Below are 13,558 nucleotides of genomic sequence, written 5' to 3'. Positions count from 1 at the left end.
CTTGAAGGTATGGTGTTCTGTTCAATGTGCTATCTTGCGTACTTATTCTTTCTCTCTTGCATATGTTCTCTCCTAAATATTTAAGTGGCACACGGGAGTGGTATCACACTTTTGTTTTTTAAGCTTGCCGCGCTTACAAACGCGCAACGAAGGACCCGCCCGTCAGTGCCGGCGGTAGCACCGGAGTCAGTGAACAGGCTCTGCCGGATGGATGGATGGATGGATGGATGGATATGGCTGTACCCTTTAGATCGGGCGGTGGCTAGCGCCACCAAACCGTAATACCTAATGAACCAAAAACTATATTTATTTTTTTTTCCTTAAAAAAGAGTTTGAGGATTAGTACTTTGCAGTGAAGAGTTTAATTTTCACTCGTGCCTTGACTTTAGCCACCAATCAGATAACCTCCTTCTAGTTAAGTCTACCCGCTTAAAGTTTATTTTGCCCTCCCGGTCCCTAAACCCCAGTGCTTTGAAAAACTCTGCGCCATCATCCTGAACTATAGGGTGAAGCCCTTTACAGAACATTATCAAGTGTTCGGCAGTTTCTTCTTCCTCTCCACACGCACTGCATACTGTGTCTACCCCTTCGTATTTGGCCCGATATGTCTTGGTTCGCAGTACTCCCGTTCTGGCCTCAAACAGTAGAGAACTACCCCGAGTATTATCATAGATCCTTTCCTTGGCAATTTCCCGCTTAAACGTTCGATAGATCTCTAGTGCGGACTTCTTAATCATGCCCATTCTCCAGATGTCAGTCTCCGTTTCCTTCACTTTCTTCTTAACCGATAGTTCTTTTTGGTTTGGCCACCTGCTGTTTTCTAAGTATTTACCAGTCAACTTCCTGGTTCGCTTCCTCCATTTTGTATCGACATTCTTCATGTACAAGTAGCTGAAAACCTTCCTAGCCCAACGCTCTTCCCCCATTTCTCTCAATCGCTTCTCAAATTTTATCTTGCTGCTAGCTTCCCTGCCCTCAAATGATGTCCATCCCATATCACCTTGTACTCCCTGATTTGGTTTATTCCCGTGAGCTCCTAAAGCAAGCCTACCTATTTCACGTTGCTTAATTTCTAATCTTGCTTGAACTTCTGATCTCATGCACAAGACCGCATTGCCGAACGTCAGCCCAGGAACCATGACCCCTTTCCATATTCCTCTCACAACATCATACCTATTGTAATTCCACAGTGCCCTATTTTTCATGACTGCTGCATTCCTGTTACCTTTAGTCGTCACGTATATTTCGTGTTCCCTCAGATACTCGGTCCCATTGCTTATCCATACTCCCAGATATTTGTATTTATCTGTTATCTCTAGCGTGACCTCCTGTATTCTAAGCTCACTACCTTCGTTGTCATTGAAAATCATGACTGCTGATTTTTCCCTACTGAATCTAAAATCTAACCTATCTCCCTCATTACCGCAGATGTCCATCAATCTCTGCAAATCTTCCTTGTTGTTGGCCATTAGCACTATATCATCTGCGTACATTAATGCTGGTAGTGCCTGATCAATAAGTTTTCCTTGTTTGACTAAAGAGAGGTTGAAGCCCAGTCCACTTCCCTCTAATTTTGCCTCTAATCCTTGTAGGTACATCATAAATAATAAGTGTGACAGGGGGCACCCCTGCCTAAGCCCCCGTTTTACCTCTGCAGGCTTGGATACCTGTTTTTCCCACTTTATAACTACCTTGTTACCTTTATAGATACCCTTTAAAAGATTAGTGACTACATGTTCCACGCCTAGTGTGTCCTGTATTCCCCACAATTCCTCTTGAACCACGCTATCGTACGCTCTTTTGATATCCAAAAATGCTAGCCACAGGGGCCTGTGTTCCTTTTCTGCTATTTCGATGCACTGCGTCAGTGAGAACAGATTGTCTTCCAACCTCCTGTGTTTCCGAAACCCATTCTGCAGTTCCCCCAGCACCCCCTCATCCTCTATCCACGTCTGCAGTCTTTCCTTTATAATCTGCATCGCCAGCCTGTAGACCACTGATGTCACTGTTATAGGACGGTAGTTGTTTATGTCAGCTTTGTCCCCCTTTCCTTTATAGATCATGCTCATCCTGCTAAGTTTCCATCCATCGGGAACTTCACCATCGATTATTATTGTGCTCACTGCCTCTCTCAAAGCCTGCTTAGGCTTCGGACCTAATGTTTTTATCAGCCTAATTGGAATGCCATCTGGGCCTGTTGATGTACTACTAGGAACCCTTTTCTCAGCCCTTTCCCACTCTTGTTGTGAAAATGGAGCCATTGCACCACTTGATTCGTCCTTGTCTATTGTGGTCCATAGAGTACTTCTTTGTTGAAAGTTTTCTGTCACTTTTGTTCTTATATATTCAATAGCTTCGTCCCCTTCTAGCCTAGCACCTTGGGCTGTATTTATAAATCTCTGCTCTAGGCTCGTCTCATTTCTTAGGGAGTTTAGATGGTTCCAAAATTTCGCAGCTGCCTTTCTATCTTTTTTATGTACTTCTGCCAGCCACTGAGCTCCCTTCCTTCTAATCTTTTCATTGATCAGAAGGGATGCATCCCTTCTACAGCTTAGAAAGGTTGCCCATTTTCTTTCAACATCATCTGTCGGTTCACCCCGCTGCTTAGCATGTCTGTATTCCCTAGAGGCTTCCTGACGTTTTGCTATGGCTCTCTTAACTTCCTCATCCCACCAACTTTTGGGTTTGTGTCTTCTTTTCCGGGGTGACTTGTCACGCGTCTTAGCAAGCTCTAGCTCAAAGAGTTTAATTAGATTCGTGTATGTCCACACTGTCTTATTATCCTCCGTGATTACTTTCTCAATTTGTTTAGTGGCTATTTCAATTTGCCTTTCTGGATAAAAATTTTCCTGTAGTTGCTCATCTTGTCTCCTTCCCACTTTCACTGCTCTTCCAAAACTTAGCTTGATACGTTTGTGATCGCTACCCAGACTTCTGGAGCCACCTTCATCTATGTGCATTCCCCTAAGCTTATCATACATCCTATGTGACATCAGTGCATAATCTATCGTCGACTGAACCCTTCCTACCTCCCATGTTATTTGCCCTTCACACTTCTCGGTACTGTTGCAAATGATCAAATCAAGCCTTTCACGCATATCCATGATCATTTTGCCTGTCGGGTCGGTATACCCATCTATATCTTCTATGTGCGCATTCATGTCTCCTAGTATAATTATCTCGCACTCTCTTCCTAACTCCTGAATGTCATTTGATATACACTCTAACATTGTCTGCTTTTCCTCTCTGGCCTTTGCTCCCGTCCACAAGTACACAAAACCAAGGAGTGTCATTTGACCTGCCACTTTCCCTTTTAGCCATAAATGTTCCTTGCACTCCTGCTTGACCCTTTGCCAGTCTGTACTTTTATGAATGAATGCCCCAATACCACCCCCCTTTCTGCTGCCTTCGGTTCTATTACAATATTCCCACGCGTAGTCCGGATTGTTCGGAGGTTGTTCCATGTCCCTGAGATGTGTTTCTACAAAACCGTATACCATCGGCCTCTCTTCCCTTAGCTGTTCTTCTATCTCTTCCCACTTCAGCCTGTTCCTACCACCCTGCATGTTAATATACCCTATGTCTGAATTGGCTAGGCGCTCGTGACTACGTCTATTTATGCCCCGGACTCTACCTATCTTAGATATTGGTGCCACTTTGGAATCGTATCTGTCCATACCACCTGTCGAAGAGTCAGTCTCCCTGGTTGTTTTCCTCGTTACTAGCTATCCTGCACCCCGAAGGGCTCGCTTGCCCCCCAAAAAAGCAACTGCGCGTCCTGCAAGTCGCCAACCCACCTCATGACCTAGCCGCCCATCGAAGTGAATTCTGTCTCGTTGAAAACCCCCCCACCTATGCACCTCTCTGTTTATTTCCACCACCTCAAAGCCTTTCTCTCGACTCATCCGCCATATCTCTTGGTTTGCGTTGACCACCGCTCTTTGCAGGTTGCTATCACGCACTGGTACCTCCGGTATCGTGCATATCACTACCTGTACCTTAGCAGAAGTGGCGCGCATGTCATCGACGCCTTTCGCCAGTGTGGCTGCTAGTCCTGCTGCATCTACATTCAGGACATCGTTTAAACCGCCTGAAATTATCACTAGGTTTCGTCTATCAGCTGTCGTTTTGAGCTTTGCGCTCGCTTGCCTCATGACTGCTTCCAGCTTGCGTCCTGGGAACGCCCCTACTGCAACCCTCTTGTCACCTCTTACCCTCTCTTTGATGGCTTCTGTGCATCGATTTAAATTCGAGTCCCCGGCGATTATCACATGCTGCGACTTTTCAGCTGGAGCGTTCTGCACCTGGGGGCTACTTGCACCTGTGACGCCGGCTGCTTTGTTCCCTCCCTGCCCCACCACTACCTCGCTGAAGCTGGGCCTTGCGACAGTTGAACCGGCTAAACCTGTTTTTTCCAAACTTGCTTGCTTTTCCTTCTCCACCGTTCTGGTTGCCGGTTCCCTACTGTTCTCTCGGTAGGTCGCTTCTTTGTTCAGCTTCGCTAGCGCTTCCTCGGCGGACTTGTCTTTCTCCCATTGCCCTCGTTTTCTCTTGCTCTGTCGCCAACTCAGTCTCGAGCTTGGCGATTCTCATCAGCAGTTCACTCTGGGCAACCATCATTTTCTCCATTTTTTCCTCGACCTCACATTGCCTACACTTCGAGTCAGCCTCTTCTCCATCCGCTTCTACGCTTGGGTTCACTTTCAAACCCACTCCACATCCTGAACATTTTACAGACTTTTAACCATGCCTTTCTGACACCAATTGTCCCTATACTCGATAATTACTAAACTCGAGCCCTGCACTACGAGAAAAAAGAAAAGTCTAAGCTCTACTACAAAAATTTGCGTGTTCAATGTACGCGCACCTCCCCCGCGGGGTGGCAAAAGAAAAAAAACAACAACAAAAATTCAAACACACACACCCGCACTAACTAATAAATACCTGGTGACTGGCACCCGAAAAAGCCGTACCACAAAATAAGTGCTACGAAGATTTCAACCGCTGCCTTATAACTATAAAGACAAGCTCAAAACATGTAAAAACACTTATCTGCGCAGTCGATCCGGAGCGCTCAAAAAACACGTCCATCCACCTTGACAGCCCGAACGAACTCCGGTTCTGGGAAGGCAGCGCCGCCTGGTGGTGATTGCGGGAACTCAGCCTGACGGTCGGCTCCCTTTGATCCCGGCGGCAAAGCGCAGGCACAGAAAATAAAGGAGGCTATGGCCCCATACATTGACATAATAAGGAGGGGGCGCTGCCACGCGTGAAAGGGGGGGCGCGCAAAATTAGTCACATACATTGACGTAATAAGGAGGAGAGTGCTGTGACGAAACTTCGCCCCCCCCCCCCCCCCTTGAGTGAGCGGAACCCCGCGCACGCCTATGAGTATACTATACAATGTGTTTCTGCTGTTGACCCATCTCATCCTGCGCCCTCAGTTTCGGGGTAGCAGCTTGTTATCGTTGCCGTTTTGCCACTGCTTCCCGAGCTCTCGCCTCCAGGGTACCTTTCTGTCTGCGTAGACATAAAGCCGCAGTATGCCACGCTTTCGCCTCCGGCTTGTCGGCATTGTCGCTTTGCTGTTGCTTCGCGAGCCGTGGCCTCCGGGGTATATGCTTGTTGTCTGCGCCGGCGTTGCCCTTCCAGGGCGAGGGCGTTGTTACATGTGTAGGTTAACTGATGGCCAGGCGGTAGTGACTACCGTGAACAGTAGGCCATCAGGCCCGCGAAGAACATGAGAACATATTGAGCCCTTAGCCCAGGTACGCCCAGGACGAACTGTGGTTTATTGTCTTCAAAACAGCCACTTCGCCGCTGTGCCAGGCTTGCACAGCTCAACACAACTATCAGCGCCGCGTGGGGGCGCTGCATTTGAACCAACATTGTAACAGGCGTGTTCACATTAGTTTTCGTGGCAGAAAGAAAATGAGTTGTCTGGACCGCGCTTATAGATGCGAAGTATATTAAAGTTGAGCTCAATCCGGTGTGCGGCATGACCACCTCTTGTTGCGCATGACCGTCTCCTTACCCTCCCTCTCGCCTTGCAAAGTCGTCGCAGGCAGCGTGTGCTAGCCAACTCTCATCCCGGCCCTGTCTCCTGGCCTCCAAGGTAGTGCCGGTGGGCGATTTCTCCTGTGCGTTGCTGAACAATACATATTTGCAGCATGTGCGTTAACTAAAAGCGGACTGCGGGCCTCTGTGTCCAATCGGAGCCTTCTGTCTCTCATTGTTCAATAGTAGCGATTCGCATGTTCCAGTAGAAAACACCGGTCCAGCACTGTGTTCTTTCCGCCCCCCCCCCCCATTCCCTGGTTTCTCTCCTGGGCAGCGTCACGATAAGCGGCGGCGTTGATGTAAGCGTTCGCGCCCACTGCTTCGCAGATCTACACATGGTTCTCTTTAGAGGGAGATGATGTAATTTTTCTTCATCGTCATTGCATATATTGGGCACTTTGCATGATCATCACCGTCATCGACAACGCACAACAGACAAGCCTAGACGCAGGTCATTTGCCCCTAAATAATATAACGTAGCTTGCACATTTTCCCAGTCTTATTTCTCTATATTTTTTTGTTTACCACGAACTCAAGGCTGTCCAGAAGGCCCACGATGCGGCGGTGAGGCTGGGCCTCCCCGTCCCAACGTGGGAGCGGCCCGCGATCCTACCCCTATAAAACGGGGGTGGAATCCTTCAGGACCCCAATAAAAGTTTTTCATCCATCCATCCACGAAGGTGTTTTTCGTCATCCGGGGTCCACCAAGACTTCAATGCCGTATGTCCGTTAAGGAAATGTCTAAAAATGCACACGATAAGACTTCAAAGAAAAAAAAAAGGAGTGGTGCCTTAGCACGGCTATGCCAGGATATAAGTAGCGTGAGCTACGGATGGATGGATGGACGGACAGATAGACAAACGGGCTAGCGAGTCAAGCACCAGCCCACCAGGGACACGTCACCCCAGGAGCTTCCAAGTCTCTGGCACACCAGCAGAGCGCCGTATGATGTCACTGTTCCTCAGTCATGCGCAGCACGGCGCTCGATGAGCCACGCGAAACTGTGAACTGTAAGGGCTGTCCAGAGAGCCCACGAAGTCGCCGAGAGCTTTAACCTCCCGGTGCCATCGTGGGCGGGGCCCCCAGACGGTACCCCCTGACGGGGGCATTCTCGTCTTCTCAGGACCAAATAAAGTTCTTTGACTGACTGACTGACTGACTGACTGACTGACTGATGGGTGCGTGTGGGGAAAGTTTGGCTTTCTCGGCTCTCATGCACTGGGCAGTCAATACGCACACACAATGCTACGAAAATTTCATTTTGAAACACCTTATAATATATTCGCTGCATTCCAAAATGTTTGAGGCTCGTGTCTTTAGATTTATCACTTAGGTGCACGTTAAAAAAAAAAGAAGCCCAGGTGGTTGAATTTCCCGGAGTTTCCCACTATGGCGTCCTTTACAATCATATTGTGGTTTTGGGATGATAAGTACCACTTCACTGTGTGGTTGTCAAACTCTTCCCGAGAACCATCATATGTTCGGTCACCATGACAATGAGATTACCGGCCATCTGGTAGCGGCTAAACACTTCGGCGCTGCGACGTGTGTAGTGTGTTAGTACCAGGGCCTGAAAGCTGTTTACGTTTTTTGTATGCCACATGAGTGCGGCTTGAAGCGCTAATTTATTATTTATTTATTTATTTATTTATTTGATGCTGTCAACCCCGTGCTTGGGGTCATTACAGGGAGGGTGTCACAAAGTACATAACGTTCGCACAAAAAAAAATCAAAAGCACATATAAATACGAGATCAATAACCAACAATAAAAAAATAAGAAACAAACAACAGCGACTACACACATAAAAATCAACGAATAAGTGCTCACAACAGCATTTAGCACGCATCACTACAAAGAAAACCATCCAATGCATTTTCAAAATCCACTGATGTTTGTTGCACAACCGCATTGGGTAAACTATTCCACATATCTATTGTGTCTGGGAAAAAGGAGTGGCGGAAAGCATTCGTGCGTGTGAAATAAGGTTGAATTGCTCTACTATTATTAAGACGATCACATCGCCTTCCAGGGGGCTGAATATATAAATCCTTATTTATCTTTGTTTACCCGCTTATAATCTTAAAAAGAAATTTGAGGCGATGTTTTCGCCTGCGATATTCCAGACTCAAGCCCAAAGGACTTCAACAAAGCTGTGACTGAGTGTGTGCGTCGGTATCTACCGCATATGAAACGGGCTGCTAATTTTTGTATTCTTTCAGTTTTTGTCTACAACACCTTCTGGTGAGGCGACCATACAATACTAGCGTACCCTAAGACAGGACGTATGAATGTTTTGTAAGCAGTTAGCTTTACATCTGGTGTGGCATGTTCCAGTTTTTCTTTTTTTAGGAAATACAGTTTTTTGTTTGCCTTAGAACAGATGTTATCGATATGCGAGTGCCAATGAATGCAAGAGCGTGGGTATACCTAAGCCACTTGCTGTTCCCGGCACTAAATATCTGTATTATCTGAATAGTATTGTGGGGCTTCCTTTGATCTTGCGTCAAGAAGGCGTCTTCATACCATCCTCTTGGAGCGTCACCACACTACGTTGGATCTGCTTTGTTGGCGCTTTCGGGAAAGTGGAGACAGCATGAACGAATGGATTCGCAACGTGTGGTATGTACATTGAGTCATTGCCCGTCATAATGGGGTGACGTCACCGAGGAGTAGAGAGCCCTTATAGTCTATTGGGCAATATCGCATTGCTTACTCATGAAGCCAGGGATCGCTGACCGGTCGTGTCATTCGAGCAGTAGTTTCCTGCCGTGTGCACCGCGCTTGAATATACGTGTCACAGGGAGTTTTCCAGGCGTGTTTTTTCGCGTTCTTGCCTGCCTGCAGGCTTTTACGAAGTGACTTTTATGTGTGCTTGGTGTTCTGCAGCGTTTGGACAGCGCGCACATCCTTTTATGTGCTGTTGTGTGTGGTTTCGCAAGTCGTGAACTGAAAAGACTGCCGGCGTGTCATTTCACCAATCCACTGCTCATGAGGATAAATCACGGGAAAATCTTGTGACTAATAACAAGTTTCCCACCACCGTCGTTTGCAGCAAGCATTTTCTTATGCCTATATGTCAGCGGACTATAAGTGACTATACGGCAGATAAATGCGTTAGCCACCCTGCGGTTGCCTTGCTAGCAAAAAAAAAAAAAAAAGAATTCGCTCCTATCTGCTGTTCATTGAGCTTGTGATAGTAAGTAGACATGTGCTCAGTTAAAATATTTTTAGAGACCATGTTGCGCAGATCTTAGGGTTATTAAGTAAATGTTTTCAAAAAATAAACCATTCAGATTGCGCCTGTTTGTGTTCTCTTCTGTCTCCCCGTGTGCCTGCGCAAACATTTCAAGAAAGGTAGAAACAGCCCCCCATGCGCAGGCCGTAAAGGAAGCGATCGAGCCTCCAGAACGGCCATGGTGCAGTTTTGTCAACGCCATCACACACGGCGAGGTGGCGACCTTAGTGACGAGGAAACTCGGCGTTTATCAGAACTTATGCATTATAAGTCGTAACATATATTCTTATGATATTTATTTTCAATGAAAATGTGTTACATTATTGTAATAATCCTGGTTTTACGTCCCTTAATTTTTTACGCGGTAGAGTTAAAGAGCTCGTTTCGCAGAAATTCCGGCGCGGTGTCAGCGTCGCAAGTCCAGACCGTTCTGTGACCATCCTTATGTTGATGGAAAAAAAAATGAACGCATTATTATTATTATTATTATTATTATTATTATTATTATTATTATTATTATTATTATTATTATTATTATTATTATTATTATTATTATTATAACGCCCAACGCTCTGAAATCTTAGATGAAGATATATCTGAGCACAAATTTATGTGAACACACCTAGTGTATTTTAGAAGCCTGGAAGGTTTGAACCCGCAAACACGTGCACATACAAGCACAAATACTTCAAAATAAAGACCACATTTGTTTGCTCGTATTAGGAATAGACGCTGACATACCTTACGAGGTTGCTGCCGCTGACGGAGGTGCGCTACCTTCAATTGATGGTTGTCAGCTTTGAACATGCCCTTTGAAAGTGGATAATGGCCTTTTAAAATCGGAATTCCTTGGTCCAAATTATTAGAAAAAAAATTAACTGGCGAGGGTCCAATTTGTTTATTATTTTTCGAAAACGCGGACAGCTATTTGTGGATAATGAGGGAAGCTTGTTTCGCAACATTCGTTCCGTTTATTAAGGAGCGAAGGATCCGTGCACATCCGCCACTTCGAAGGGGTATACGAAGGGCTTCCTTTTTTTTTTATTTTTTCGTTGACGATGACGTACGCGATGATGAGGCCCGCTTTAAATCATGTACTTGTCGTTGCCGTAGACAGTGATTCCCGAGTCTCCCGCGGCCGCGTCTCGTGGCGCCAGGTCGGACGGTTCCACTGGGCCACCGCCAGAGGACACGCGCGATGCGACCAGCCTTCGCGTGCGCTCCCAGCAGATGCCGCTGATGCACACCGCGATGCACACGATCAGGATGATGAGGAAAGACGTGGCCAGGATCAGCGGCATCGACTTCTTGGTCATGCTCTTGAAGCTGTTGTTCGGCACGCTCGGGTCCTGAGGCTGCGCGTTGCGAGAGAAGACCTATGAAATGCGCTTCAGGAGGATCAACTCATACTAGACCATGTACTATACTATACGATGCGAGTGCTCATCGAAGAAAACTACATGGTTGGAATTTCAGGATACGATGTCTCTCATAATAATATCGTGCTTGTGGGACGCCAAATTCAAGATACGGATGATATCGTTAACGAATTCTAGATATTTGCAATGAGATATATGCCCCGAGATTCGCAACGAGGAACTTCCGGTCGCCCGGAATGTGTTGCGCGACTGGGAATAGCCTTCACTGGAGACGACCGGTCCACGAGAGATTTTCGTCACTGAAAGAAGAGTATCGCATCCCGCAAGCAACCAAGCGTGCTTACGAGAGAACGGCGTAGAAGCCCAGCGTTGGCAACATGACCGGCATACATAACAGCAGCGCTGCCATTCTAGTTCGGCCGTGGAACACTACCATGACTGGACAATAAAGGGGAGACGAATGCGCTCCCGCCTACTTCTCCGGCCATGATAAAGCGCGTCTCTGAAGAGTTGGCACGCGTAGTGGGCACATCGCGGTTCCTTATTCTATGATATCACCGTGCGATAGGTAGCTGCAACGTAAACGCGGCTTTTTCTGTCGCTGATGTGATTGCGACGTGCTCCCGGTGTGAACTTGAAGCGTGCAACTCGGGCAGTTATTTAGACACTTTTAGTTGGGCGTACGCAACGAGCCCACATACGCAACACTGCCACGGGAGAGAACTGCGCATGTGCAATATACGCAACGTATCGATTTCAGAGATTCGCGCGTACGCCCGCAAAAAACAAAACAAAAACGCGGCGTGCGTAAACGTGACGAGGTGAAACGTACGCGGCGTGACGCTCTCGCGGTATCTCGATTGAAATAGGAACCAGAGATAGCAAAACGGCAGCGATGCATGGCGTCGAACGCAGAGAACAACAAAGCCGGCCCAAATCGAGTATATTTTACTTTGAGGGACGATGTTGCGCTGCTAGCGGAAGTACAAGCCAGCGATCCGTTTAGGCATCCGGAGCAGTGGGAAGAGATTGCTTGGCGCCTCAGGGAAGTCCTGACAGAAACCATTTACAGCGCGCTGTGTGCGCGAGCGCCTGGACCTGTTGCTGTTTTATTTCTAATAACATACGTCTAGTTGAATCAAACGTATCTTGGTACGGTCAATATACGGTGAACTAAAGGTGTTGTTGAGCGCTTCGCATGCAGCGTACGCAACGTATACCGTGCCGCGTACGTAGGCTCGTTACGTACGCCCAACTTAGTGTCTATTTCGTAGCGATGCGTACGGACTATTTTACGTAAGACGTACGGGCGCCGCCACCTTGTGATAGTAGACGAATGTTTTCTTATTTTTCTATCTCGTGACGTGAATTGATAAGGTCAAAGGAGTAGTCGATTGCGCCAACTCGACGGTAATCATGCGCATGCCACCGCAGCTCTGTTCATTTAGTCGTTGATGATACAAAACGGCAGCAGGGTGGCACCGAAATCCGACTGTGAAAACGGTCCACGCGTTTTCGTGCTTGACCAGCGCGACGGTTCAGCCGTGTTACGGAAGGCTGTCCGCGAGGGATGGACGATCGAGCATGAAATGGCGGCTCTGGAAATGGGCGTGCCTTGAAGTAGTAGTCGTAAGCGATCTCGAAGCCCGCCGCCTTGCGGACCCGCTCGTCGCCGGATACGCGGTACGCTCCGGTGTCGTTGAGCAGCTGTCCGGGCGAGAGCAGCACGATCTTGCCCGGCCTGCCGACTTCGGCCACAGCCATGACGCCATCGTCGTCGCCGCCGCCGCTGGAGGGCTGCTTGCTGCCTCCTGACTGCGGTGTTGCCGAGTCGCTCTTCTTGACGCTGCTGTCCTCGGCCACTATCCGCCGCCAGGTGAGCTCGGCGACCGGAGGTTCTCCGTCGTCTGCGCACCGCGAGCAAGAAATATCGTTTGCCTTTTGGCGTCCTTGTAATCGCTTATATCGTACGCTGTGCGCAATAGATGTCAGCTGGTAACAGAGAACACAGCTCTATGATACGGTGTGCGACATATATGGTACAAATCTTGCGAAGGCGTGCTCATATATAATACAAGAGCGGTTCATTGCCGAGGGGAATGTCGGAGCGAGTGGCGCACTACGTCAGCAGGCTCTGTGCAAAACCTTTTGCAGCCACCGGCCGGCAATGGCGCCGAGCGGCAATGCCGGCAGCGCTATTGCCGAATAGTAAATGGCTCCGATGTTCCTCGAGATCTGTACAGTGGACTGCTGTGTACATAGCGAGTAAAGGGAAGCGAGCCGGGCTACACGTGCTATACAGTTGCTGGTGATGAGCACTGTCGACGAGTACACAGCCGATGAGCACACTGTTGAGTGTACAGCTAACGGGTAACTAGTACACTCCTGCACTCGAGAACAGACAAGCGTCGTATTCCCCAAAGCGGTCAGCGCACGCTTAGGAACTCGTGTTTGCCAGCTCTAGCTGCGTGATGTCGGAGAACCATGCGATGCAGTGCAGCCATGCACACACTCACGGGAGGCGGCATGCCCGCGGCGTCCGGCGTCCAGCAGGAGGACGGCCACCAGGAGCGCCCGGGCGAGCACAGCCCACGACATTGGAGGGGAACGCAGCGCCGGCACCTTCCTTGAGGAGCTCCCCGCTCGCGAATGTCTTCTTCACGCAGGCGCGCGTGGTAAACTAATTAGGTGCAGTGGGTATGCCCCTTCCCAACCGCGACGGCTCATCAGACGGCGCAGGCCAGAAACTTGTCAGCGGGTTGTTTTGGGGGCAAGTATATATTCCGGAAGTAGTAATATAATAATTGTTTAATTGAGCAGTTGGAGTGCTGGACTTCCCTCCCTAATAATTGTAGTGTCCACGCAAGCGCTAGAAGTCCTAC

At 48.2% G+C, this 13,558-nt stretch overlaps 1 protein-coding gene across 1 annotated transcript; it reads right to left on the bottom strand.

The window, feature by feature from the left end:
• Positions 1 to 10,188: 10,188 nt before the first annotated feature.
• On the bottom strand, positions 10,189 to 13,302 carry LOC142803602 (uncharacterized). Its single transcript, XM_075888918.1, has 3 exons — positions 13,193 to 13,302; positions 12,291 to 12,583; positions 10,189 to 10,652 (listed from the first exon to the last, which is right to left on the bottom strand). Exons 1-3 carry the CDS (start codon positions 13,272 to 13,274, stop codon positions 10,383 to 10,385), a joined length of 645 nt encoding a protein of 214 aa, XP_075745033.1. The 5' UTR covers positions 13,275 to 13,302; the 3' UTR covers positions 10,189 to 10,382.
• Between the last annotated feature and the right edge of the window lie 256 nt (positions 13,303 to 13,558).

The sequence above is a fragment of the Rhipicephalus microplus genome, chromosome 3 (assembly GCF_043290135.1).
Source record: "Rhipicephalus microplus isolate Deutch F79 chromosome 3, USDA_Rmic, whole genome shotgun sequence".
Classification (NCBI taxonomy): Eukaryota; Metazoa; Arthropoda; class Arachnida; order Ixodida; family Ixodidae; genus Rhipicephalus; species Rhipicephalus microplus.
The sequence above is the reverse complement of the archived record's forward strand: the minus strand, read 5'-3'. Positions and strand labels throughout refer to the sequence as shown.

Bases quoted from the DNA above. Each gene is read 5' to 3' on its own strand.
- LOC142803602 (XM_075888918.1), bottom strand. From the start codon at position 13,274: ATGTCGTGGGCTGTGCTCGCCCGGGCGCTCCTGGTGGCCGTCCTCCTG. The intron at 12,584-13,192 runs GTGAGTGTGTGC...CGCGGTGCGCAG, and splicing joins CCGCGGGCATGCCGCCTCCC to ACGACGGAGAACCTCCGGTC. The intron at 10,653-12,290 runs GCACGCCCATTT...CGCAACGCGCAG, and splicing joins CTTACGACTACTACTTCAAG to CCTCAGGACCCGAGCGTGCC.